The sequence below is a fragment of the Rhinatrema bivittatum genome, chromosome 6 (genome assembly GCF_901001135.1).
Source record: "Rhinatrema bivittatum chromosome 6, aRhiBiv1.1, whole genome shotgun sequence".
Lineage (NCBI taxonomy): Eukaryota > Metazoa > Chordata > Amphibia > Gymnophiona > Rhinatrematidae > Rhinatrema > Rhinatrema bivittatum.
In genome coordinates, this window is record NC_042620.1 from 333,247,875 (window position 1) to 333,260,248 (window position 12,374).

The following is a 12,374-nucleotide window of genomic DNA, read 5'->3' on the forward strand; positions in this document are numbered from 1 at the left end:
TTTTGTGACATGACGAACTGCTCCATCTTTGTACTGGGCCGTAATATTTCCTCTAATAGTGATACTTCCTTCACGATAGCATCATGAAATACTGTGAAGAACCAAGTCATTTTATTTTCATAAACGTCTCAACAATGTTTCAAACAAGTTTACATCTGACATGGAAAATAAAGATCCAATATTAATGCTTAAATAAGGTCAATATATATATAATTTTTTTGGTCTGATTAGATATATCTATCGATAGATATATAGAAAGATATTTCAGACCAAAAAAGTCAGCAGTGCCGAAAACAAGAGAGATCACAATCCGAAAAATGGGAAGAGGAAGGAAATGCTGGATCCCTCAGCTGCAGGACACTGAATGGATTCAACGGGAGACAGTACAACACTGACAGCTGTCACACCCAGAAAGGAAGCAAGCTGCTGAAGGTCAGAAAGCAATAATGTGCACGCCTCGAGACCCCCACCAGACATTTCTAGTGAGATCTTAAAATAAAGGTAGCCCTGAAGGAAATAAACTTCTGCCTTAACAATCAAAATGGTCTCTCTCTCTCTCTCTTGGGGAGATCTAGAGACGTCCAGAAACATCTACTCTTTCTGTCCCCAAAATAAGGAACTTCTATAGCTAAAGAAGAGTTTCAAAACCCAGTCACAGTCCAGATCTGACCAGTAAGGTGGCTTGAGGAGCATTTTCCTTCTGCTGCGAGTTTTCAAGTGGGCCAATCACATCCAAGCTATCCAATGGCAGCTGCGGATCTTGTCCCTCTGGCATCGTCCCTGGGCAGATAGCAAGCCTTGACCGGGGTAAAAAGGATTGAGTAGAGAGTTTCAAGATTTCTCTCGTACATCTCTTAAGAACGTTAACAAGATTCAGCCTCTTATTACTCATCGAGAATTCTCTACCTGCTCCCTTTCGTGCATCAAAGCCAAACTGCCCTTAAGCGAGGTCGCACTGCATGCTTGGGCCTTGTGGGCCTGATCTTCCAGTTCCCTGATGCTCTGATCAGATTCTGCATTGACCCTCACCAGACCCTGGAACTTGGCAGCCACATCAGAAGTCATAGCAGACAGTGCAGTCATTCTACCTGAAGGGGAGTTGTCCATGTGAACAGCGTCTGTCCAAATCTCAGTGTCCCTCACACACCCCCTCCTGCCCCAGGTAGGGTCTCCTTGGATGCAGGGAGTTTCCTGGAGGCTGGGACAGCCCCTACTGCTCACACCACCACGTGTCTCCCAAACCAGCCTGGTTTCACGGGCTCACCCTCAAGCCAGGCAGCAGCGGCAGCACCAATTTCCTCCTGATCTTCAGAACTCCCTTGCAGCCTCCTCTACCCGTTGGCACTGCCCAAAGATAACACCGTGCCTCAGCATCACAAACTTTCCCCAAAAAGACATCATCCACAGCCTCTGCAAGGCATGAGATGGGGGGAGCCTTCCTGGGCAGAGGGAAAGCTCCAGCTCTGGAGCCACAGAACATGGATGCAAGCTCCAAGGAGCCACGCCCCCGATATTTCTCCCTCCTTCCGGGGAGGCTGCTGTCCCAGGAGCTCAGGGCTCAGTCGGGTCAGAGCCACACCCACTGCCTCTGGGAGATTGCACTGGAGTCCATCTGCACTGGTCTGCAGCTGCAGGAGACCTACGGCCAGGCCACGCTTATAACTAAGAAGGAGATGGTGCCCTCTTTCTCCAGCACCAGAGGAGCAGAGAAAACAAGTGTAATGGACTAGTTTGGCAGGAGGAAAAGAAAAGAGGATGCTTGCGGGAGAAGAGACATTGTGTGTTTGAAAATGCGAATCGCCACGAACGTATAAACGTTTCCGTGGCTAATCAGTTTATGTACACGAGTTCCGCAGCATATATATTAAAAAAAGCTGTGCGCTTATGTGGACTCGGCCGTAGAAATGGACGCCACGACGCTGCATCAGCTAAAGTCAACATACAGGCCTTGTTTTACTGATGGCCGAGGAACTTACACGAGCGCAACTCTCAAACGTTGCATGCACAATTTGAAAAAGGACAGGGACGGCAATCAGCATCGGCGTAAGGCACTCCCTGTAAAGGCTGCCTAAAAATAATCCTTTGAGAGCAACACGTGTGCTGCCTGTGTCACTTGCAAACCCACTCAGAAAACAGCACTACTGACAGGCAACGGAAGCGCCAAGCAGGCTCAGCCGTGGAGCTCACCAGCCTGGTGCTTTTCTACCATTTTCAAAGACGTCATCTAAGAAAGCAAAAAAAGTTAACAAGAAAAATAAACAGAGCCTAAAAGCTGGCAAAGAGTTGGGCCTGAGGCTTGGGCTGCAGCAGTGTTGGTGTAGGAGACTGCCAGCTCCAGAGTGGCCCTGAGAGAAGAGACACCCCCCATCTCCAGAGGTCTGAGACAGCAAAGGATGCCAGCGACACCTGGGCAGAGGAAGGGGGCATGGAATGGCTGAAATGTTCCCAAACCAAGGGTATACGGTGCTAAAACAGTCATTCACCCCTTCCACTGAAAAAATAAAATTCTTTTCTCTTGCAAATTTTGTGGCTGCCCTTTGACCCCGTGAGGAGCCCCTCAGGGGTTCTGCTGCTCCCTTACAGGCTCTGCGGTGGGGGGGTTGCAGCCCCTACTAGGGAAGGGCCATGGGGCAACAAACATGAAAGTGATTTCCAACCTTTCAGGATGTATAAAGTGCTATCCCTTTACCAAGCCCAACTCCCAACGTGGACACAGGGAGGACCACACATGGCCAGAAGAGGAGCTAGCGAAGCAATGAAAGCCCAGCAGCTCCTCTTCCAAATTCTAAAACAAAATGGCAAAGGGGGGGAAAAGACACACACTTGAACCCTGCTTCCAATACAATACAAGTGCAAGGGATGTGAGCGAGTGCAGGCTGCTGGCTCAGGGCACTGCCTTGGCTGCCACAGCTCCTCCAGCTCCATGCACGCTCTCCCCAGCCCACGTGGCCAGAGGACGGGACAGAGAAGGGGGTGCTCAGTGATCCGTGCCCTGCAAGCTGCCCAGTGGTTTAGCACACTCCCGTCCTCAGGCCGTAGCTAGGAAGAAACATAGTAACGTAGCAGGCAGAAAAAGACCAAACGGCCCATGCAGTCTGCCCAGGAAGCTTCCCATGTTAGCAACTGCCGCTCCATGCAGATTACCCCCATGCCTTCTGTTAAGGGTAGTAACTGCCGCTCCATGCAGGTTACCCCCATGCCTTCTGTTAAGGGTAGTAACTGCCGCTCCGTGCAGGTTACCCCCATGCCTTCTGTTAAGGGTAGTAACTGCCGCTCCATGCAGGTTACCCCCATGCCTTCTGTTAAGGGTAGTAACTGCCGCTCCGTGCAGGTTACCCCCATGCCTTCTGTTAAGGGTAGTAACTGCCGCTCCGTGCAGGTTACCCCCATGCCTTCTGTTAAGGTGAGCAATACTTACAAGCAAAACCAAGCAACCGTCAAACTCATAACAAAGAGGCGGCAAGCATGCTTGCACGTGTTCTCCGAAAGGAGCCCTTGCATGTTTTGAAGAGCCACTACTGGTATCTCTTGCTGCTGCGAGGTGCTGAGAGCAGAGCCTGGGTGCCGGCCAGGATCTAAGCATCAGGCAGTGGGGATTTTTTCTGGGGCATGCCTGATCAGGTCTGAGGGAGCACCGGTTGGGAAACACTGCTTTAGCACAATATCCCCTCTCTCAGGGAAGCAGCGCAGCTTGGTTGATTTCTTTTTTTTTTTTATGAGTAACACTTGCAGGCCTCTGAGATACATTTATCATTCCCAAAGTGACTGCATTTATTTTAAACATTTACACCCCCCGCTGAATCCAAGGTACTAAGCGGCTGACAAGAGGGACATCCATGGTATAAGTTAAACAATACAAACCAACAATACTTTCAAGGGGAAAAAAAGTGCCGGCAGGCAAAGCAGGTGAAAATATTCAAGGATACTTTCTCCCAGGGCAACTTTCACAGGTAAAAACATCCCCCAGAGGGGCTAATGTACTAAGCGGAGGGTTACAGCTGTGCACTGAAGTCCAGCTCAGTTTCTTAACACCCAAACTCCCAATGCGGCAGGCTAATGCATCGAGGGTTAAAGAATACGCACAAACCCGAAGACGCGTGCAGCAAGACCGGCCTTCTGCACGTAAAACCCTCTCTCTTACTCCAGGTGCCAGCACGCCGGCTCCCGCCCACAGACTAAGCCAGGAGTAAAGCTGCCAGCGCTCCGCAAGCAGGAGGTAAGCCAGCGCGCGCTCTCCGCACCGGGGTGGGAAGGGCTAATGCCATCATTCAGCACGGGAGGCCGCTAACCCGTGTGCACAAGGCTGGGCACAGAACTGCCAGACACACCCTTATCACGTCGGCCTGGGAGGTCGCAGCAAGACACCCAGCTTTGAAAAGAGCGCCCCCTCTCCATGCATTAAACAGGGACGTCCGAAGCACCACAGGCCTCGCATCGCTTTCCTCGCCAGCCTTTGCAGTACATGGAAAACCACTTCTGCGCGGAAGCCAAGGCATCAAAAGGACTTCCTGCATTCCTAGCCTCGAAGCTTCTCCTGCTTACATTACACCTTCAAGCAAACACAACCACAAGAGGCAACTGATCACGTGTGCGCTGGCACTCTGGCTCGATCAAGGACCTACCTACCTGCAGGATCACGAATGGAGGGGGGCAGCTTCCCGCCACCACCCCCTGCTAAAAGCTGCATTTATCACTTCTAAACTGCCATAAGATCACAGTAAAAAAAACCAGTGCCAAGACCAAGGAAGAGGCAGTACAGCATCCACATGGCCTGGGACTTACACTCCATTGCTGGCCTATAATCTATTAATTCATGCTTAAACATTGGTTTAATTAAGGACTCTTTATTAAGGACACCCAGCTGATGGTCTCAGCACTCCCTTACATTCATGTGAAGCATTTTTTTTGTAGAGAGGACAAGTCACGTGGTCACTGCCATCCGAACCTCGCAATCATGTCCGTGCATTCTGGGAATGCGGCAGGACAAAAGATCACTAAACACAGGAAACATCTCATTAAAAAAAAAAAAAAGAGTAATCAGATCATTTAAAGTAAAAGATGAAGAATTCAAGTTTTCTTCCTAGCTTTATGCAATTACCTAAAGAACCTCCTAGTTTATATTTCACTGCTTGAAAATTCTTGTGCATCCTACAATCAAAGTACTGTTTATCAGTTTTAGTTACGTGCACTGGCAGGTAGTGTAATTACTTGCTTCGTTTAAGCACCTTTTTCTAATAAATCAAGACACTCTTCCTCAGTCTGAACCGTAGCAAAAGCAACAATTGTGGGATTTCAGACCAATCCTGAGCTTGGAGTTGTTTTTCGGATGCTCAACCAGAACTCCCTCTGGGACCATTACATTTGGGGGAAGGATCTGAAATGCTATGGAAATATTGTGGCCAGCTAGAAGAATTTAGAAAAAATAGACAGCAGAGGAAGAAACTCAAAAAAAAAAAAAAAAAAAAAAAAAAAAAAAAAAGAGGAAAGCAAGCATGCCACGAAAGCAGCACCAGAAATGTTTCAAGGGCACAGCAGGGCTCGGATGGGAGGTCCCCCGCCCGTGGCAGGTAGGGGGCACCTTTTATTGTGGCAAGGAGGAGGACCCGGAGTCCACATCCTTGGGACGGGCAGCGGGGTCTGCAGCTGCCAGGGGCGGAGGGCAAGCTGCTACCATCAACGATGTTTAGAAATTACGAACACACGGTGTATGTCCTGTTACACGTGGATTAGGTTATGCACTCTGAATAATATGCAAAATTGCTCCCTAAACCACTCTGCAGCAAAAGAAAAAGGACATTTTCGCCCAGAAGCAAAATGCAGCGGTCTGGTAATAAAACTGTCAGGGAGGAGATAGTCAATGGGATCTGTGCAGCAGCATTTCAGTTTAATTTATCATAAGTGATGTAGGTTAAAATGCCGCTCACGGTTATATCGAGCTATAATATAAACAGATACAGATCTCCCATACCTATCTCGTACACATACATAGCAACAATTAATAGCCAGGTTTCTAAATCACAGAATCACTCTCTTTAACACTGCTTGTCATCCCTAATCTCTGTAGCAGATCATTAAAAAAACAACATCAACCCATCCACTGAGTGCCTTGAATATCTACCACATAGATCCTCCATAAAGTTAAAGACAACGTCAGTACAGAAAACCAATGCTTTTCACGTCTTGGAATCTAACTGCAGCCACGCCATTAAGGAAAATTCCCTTCTTCTAGTTCATTGGAACCCCTTGATAAAGCCAGTCTTTCTGACAGCCCACCAAATCTCCAAAAATTGTTGCAAGGTGAATTCAGATATCCTGGATTTTATGCCTTGTGGCTCCCAAATAAACAGCAACAATGATCATGGTAAGTAAATAAATAAATAAATAAATAAATAAAATTAAAATATGGATTATACCATCAGAACAGAGAAGGCAAAACATTCAAAGCACCTGATTTATATAGCTGGGCATCAATATCTCAATTGTAAACAAAATAAAAGTATATATATATATATATATATATACAATCACTACTAACATAACATAAGAAAATGCCATACTGGGTCAGACCAAGGGTCCATCAAGCCCAGCATCCTGTTTCCAACAGTGGCCAATCCAGGCCATAAGAACCTGGCAAGTACCCAAACACTAAGTCTATTCCATGTTACCATTGCTAGTAATAGCGGTGGTTATTATCCAAGTCAACTTAATTAATAGCAGGTAATGGACTTCTCCTCCAAGAATCCTTTTTTTAAACATAGCTATACTAACTGCATTAACCACATCCTCTGGCAGCAAATTCAAAAGTTTAATTGTGCGTTGAGTGAAAAAGAACTTTCTCCGATTAGGTTTAAATGTGCCCCATGCTAACTTCATGGAGTGCCCCCTAGTCTTTCTACTATCCGAAGGAGTAAATAACCGATTCACATTTACCTGTTCTAGACCTCTCATGATCTTAAACACCTCTATCATATCCTCCCTCAGCCGTCTCTTCTCCAAGCTGAAAAGTCCTAACCTCTTTAGTCTTTCCTCATAGGGGAGCTGTTCCAAAAAGCACAAAACTACTGCTATAATTAGGAAATTTGTAGCTTGAAATCTCGGGACCCACAGTCTCATGGATTTAACCATCATCCACCTCCCCACCCCTCCCCCAAAAAAAAAAAAAAGATGTACACATCAGAAATGTTTGACAGGAGGCTAACCTTATGGATTAAGAACATACCCATTAGTCATGTTGGCTTAGGGAATAGCCACTGCTTATTACCAGCATTAGTAGCTTGGGATCTATTTAATATTTGGGAACTTGCAACTGGATTGGGTACTGTTGGAAACAGGATGCTGGGCTTGATGGAATTCCCCATGGATTAAGTTTAGACAACAATATTACAATAAAGCCCTGCAAGGTTTGATTCCATATTGTGTGTTCTTCTGTTAACCTAATAAATAAACGTGAATCAACCCTCAGTGTTCTTAAAACTAGCAGAAGAACCCAAGAAGAGCCATGCTGGGTTAGACCAACGGTCCATCAAGCCTGGCATCTCAGTCACTTGGAAGTACCCGGGCAGATCCTCGCGGGAAAGGGTTTTTTTTTCCCCTCTCTGAGATTCTCATTGCTCACGTTGCATTTTATGTTGCTCATGTTCCCAGTTTAAACCTTTCCTCCATTGGAGAACAAGGAACAGAACATTTGCAGGGGCAGGCCCAGCAATGTGGAAGGCCCTGCCAGAATTATTAAGGGCAGAAATGGAGATAAACCGTTCTGGGGAACATGTAAAGACAGTACTTGGTTGCTGAGGCTCTTGCTACACTGCAGGTCACAAGATATGAAACTAGCAGCTGTCCTCAAGGCAGTTGGACGAAATGAGGAGGGCTCAATAATAATAAAATACAACCCTATAGCTCTCCAAAGGAGAAAAGGTAAAAAAAAAATACTTTTACAACTTGTTTGAAATCTACTACCAGTTAGTTTCATGGATTGCCCCGCAGTCCTATTTGAAAGGGTAAATAACCGTTTCCTATTAACCCATTCCACCCCAGTCATGATTTTCTAAACCTCTATCCCGCCCCCTTTTAAATCATCTCCTTTCCGAGCTGAAGAGCCCTAACCTGATAGCCTCTCCTCATAGGGGAGCCATGCCATCCCCTTCATGTTTGGGACCCTTCTCTTCAATTCTGTTAATAATCCTTACTGAGACGGGGTGACCAGAACCCCACAAAATACTCATGGGGCGGTCATACCATGGATCCATACAGAGGCAATATGATATGTTCTCTATTATTCTCCATTCCCAACCTTCTATTTGCTTTTCTGACCATTGCCAGACCCTGAGCGGAGGATTTAAATCCAGGGTCCTCATCCCGAATGGAACCCCTAATACAGAACCAAGCATCGGGTGCCTGCAGTTGGGATTATTTTTCCCTACGTGCATCACTTTGCGCCTTTCCACATTAAAATTGCAACTGCCATTTGGATGCCCAGTCTCTTGCAAGGTCCTTCTGCCATTCCTCACAATCCGCTGCTGTTTTCACAACTATGAATACATTCTGTGTCATCTGAAACTCTGATCACCTCACTTGCAGTTCCTGTTTCCCAGATCATACTGAATATATTAAGGAGCACAGTGGCCACTAGAGATGCCTGTAGAACTCCACTAATGACTTTCCTCCACTGGGAAAACTGACCACTTAATCCTACGCTGTTTCCTGTCCTCTGGGCAGTTAACCAATCCACAATAGGCCAGTGCCTCCACCCCATGACATTCTGATTTCCCAAAAAGAGTCTCTCACGGAGGACTTTGTCAAATGCCTTCTGAAAATCCAAATATACTGTATCAACTGGCTCACCTTTATCAAAAAAGATCAAACAGCTTGGCAAGGCAAGACTTTCCTTTGCTAAAGCCATGGTCACTCTTCCCCATTAAGCCATATCTGTCTATATGGCAAGTAATTTCTTTTCAAGAACAGCTTCTACTATTTTGCCAAGCACTGACATTAGTCTCAGTGCTCTACAGTTTCCCAGATCACCCCTGAAGCTCTTTTTAAAAAGCCCTCTGTGATGCGAGGCTGACATAGCTCAAGAAACGTGTTTACCCTCACTGCGATTCTCAAATGGCCTTGCAAAACCTACAAGCATGCACCTACTGCGGCTCACCAAGAGAATATGCATAGGTCTGGCACATGGCATCTGGAAGCAAGGTAAAAAATCTCCGATAACAATGTAGTTCTCATTTTGAAAATATCTAGTGCTACACTTTCTGCTCTTAAAATGCATTTCAGCTTTAGTGACATTTTAAATCAGTAAGGTTGAAATGCCTCTGAAATGATTCTGAGGCACATAACAGTATGACTATTCACGGCATTAGTCAACACAATGAATTCCATACATATTTCCTGAATTCCCACAATGCCCACAACTTTAGCACCTTCGGACTGTGTAAGGCTTATAGCGCAGGTCATGAACCATTTTGGCAGCCTCTTTGAACTGCCACACCCAATTCTCAAGGTGTAATCTCGCCTTCTTTCTGCATGTGCTACTTTTCTTAGGTTCCCAAACAGATAATTAGCTTTCCCACTTGCTCTGTCACACTAACTGGCTACACCAAAATCATCAAATATGATGACACCAAAGTCTCTTTCCTGCTAGATTTTCCCTTCTAAAATGGATGCGGCCCTAGGAATCCTCCTATCTTTATTGCCTGGGCAATAGACTTCTCTGAGCCTTTAAGAATCTAATTGCCCTTCCTGCCTCTCTTGGTAATGTTGCCTGTTCTCCTCCTCCCGAGTCAGTCTGTTTTTTTCTGAATGCTTTCTGTCCTCTTGGTTTTTCTCTGGTGACTCCTAGTAGACTCTTTATTCTCTTCCACTTGCTAACATGCTCAATACAAACATTACAACACAGAAATTCTTAAAGACAAACTATCCAAAGAAACAATACACATCAACTATGTAGATAGCCACAACGCTACAACTGACTGGCTAAACAGAATCACTTCTTTAGCCAACGAACTAAATCCTCTCAAAACGGCCCGCATTAAAGAATCAAAGTTAAACAATCCATGGCATAGTAAATAAATCAAAGAAGTAAAACGGATACTTAGAAAAAAAGAATGGAAAAACAACAAATCAACTGAGAATCTAAGTACAGAAACCAACTAGCATACTACAAAAAAAAAACAAATCTTAGACACCAAAAAGAAATACTACAGCTCAAAAATAGAAAAATTTGCAAACAACGCCAGAACCCTATTTAATATAGTAAACAACCACCTAACCCTACAAGAAAACCAATACAATGATGTAGCCCAATTCTTTAAAGACAAAATTGAGAATCTAAGAAAAAAAATCCCCATATCCACAAAACAAGATATTAAGATGCCCACTAGAAACATCGTGATGGTTATTTAACTTAACGACGGTCTAGAAAAGTTTTTAAATAAAATAAATAAATAGTTGCCATTTCAATTTTTTTTTTGCTGCCCACCTCTTAGAAAGGAGTAGCAGCCTAGTGATTAGAGTAGCAGGCTGAGAATCAGTGAAGCCAGGGTTTAAATCTTGCTTTGTTATGATCCAGTATTACATTAAACAATACAGAATGGTAAACCACACAACACGGTGATCCCTGAATCTCAGGCTGCCTCTAACATAATCTCAGTGTCACAGTCTGTCAATATCAGACCTAGTGTCACCTCATCAAGGGCCAGATGTACTCACTATTGTTCCCACAGATACAGCATAGAGAAAATCCTTGAATACATCTGGCCCCATGAGAGGGTTTCACGACTAGTTGTCTGAGGAAACACTTCTTGCGAGGATTCCAGCATCTCCCTAGCTCCAGCTGAACCAGCAGTTGGCAGATTCTAGACCACCATTAGCAGCACCTCATCTCTGCATGCTACCCTTTGCATGGCTTCTATCAGGACACATCTATCTCTTCCCTTTGTACTGGTAGCCTCTAGATTACACCTACATAGATACTAGACCCTTTAAAGTTCTTCAAAACAACCCACAGCCACTCATCTGCTTCTTGATCACTTTTATTTTGACCCTAACATGCAAAAGCTATAACCCCCCCCCCCCTCAGCATTTTTTCCTACCCTGTCCTCTTTGGAAAAAAATATATTCTGATATTATAAATGAGACAAGATTCAATGACTGTAACAGTAACCACATCAATGTCTTTTTTCAACATGGTGGCTTCTAAGCAAATAATTTTATTACAAACATTTGCACACACACACAATTCTCCAAGTTGTTTTTCTACCTCCGTATCTTTTACTTATGTTTATTTCTAGGAATTACACCAATCCTGTCCTCTGCTACATGACCAGAGCCTTTGCTCTCCCCAATCCAGTCTTCCAATTTCTATCCACTATTTTAAATGATCTACAATTCATTACTGTTTCAGTATATCCACCTGCCAACACAGGTGGATAAACTGAAGTAGTAGTGAATTACCAATAACTTTATTCTAACTAATAGCTCTCCTACTTACTTGTGGACTTTTGTCACATCCCCCAGTGATCCTAGTTTAAAGCTCTCTTCATTTGGCTGACAAGTCTATGGGCAAAGATACTCTTACTTGTCCGTGTAAATTATATCCCATCACTACTTCTTATTAGAATATCACACCATATCCAAGAAACCAAAACCCCATCAATACCATCCAGAAAGTCAAATCCGGGTGTGCCTTTACCCTTGACTGGAAGAACACTACCTGTGTCCTTGCCTATTTTACCCAATTCCCAGGGTCACAAATTATTTTTATTGTGTGCAAAGGCATACCTAGTAGTATCAGTAATGCCAATATTGATAAATCGCATAGGGAAGTGGTCAGAAATCCTGATGCATATTTGCAGACACAGTTTAAACATTAAAAAAATGGAGAAACAAAAGTATAGCACATATTCTAGCTCTTCTTTCAGGTATTCAGCAGAATGAAAGAAAGCTGAAGGGCAAAAAAAAAACAAAAACCCAAACATGACACAATGCAGAGTACAAATCATTTCTAATTGTAACAGAATTTTAAGCCCACCTTTCCATATAATGGTCAAGGGGGCTTACAGCATTACAAGCATTCAGATACAGTAAGAACCGGACAGCTTACTATCTAGGTGGGTACCTGAGGGTAATAGGAGATAAAATGACTTGCCCAAGGTCACAATCATGGACTTCAGTCCATTGCTCTAACCACTAGGCCACTCTATGCCCAAGCCTTAGGGAAGGTGGGAAGAAAGCACACACTTTGCTTTTCCTAGTAGCAAGGCCCCATTCGCAGGCCTTCTGCCGCCAGACCCAGCCTATGAGTTAGGCGACTGAGCGCAGAGGCACCTGTGACAGCCCCCCCCTGACCATCCCCGGGCCCCCCACCGGGAACTGAC

The 12,374-nt window shown here is 44.8% G+C and overlaps 1 protein-coding gene across 1 annotated transcript in view; it reads right to left on the bottom strand.

Annotated features, from left to right (window-relative positions):
- The window catches only part of MTM1 (myotubularin 1), a 148,121-nt gene extending 136,068 nt beyond the window's left edge, over positions 1-12,053 (bottom strand). The window contains exon 1 of the mRNA XM_029607737.1: positions 12,029-12,053. Within this exon, the coding sequence (XP_029463597.1) occupies positions 12,029-12,036 (8 nt within the window). The 5' untranslated portion in view covers positions 12,037-12,053. The remainder of the gene's footprint in view (positions 1-12,028) is intronic.
- Positions 12,054-12,374: the final 321 nt, after the last annotated feature.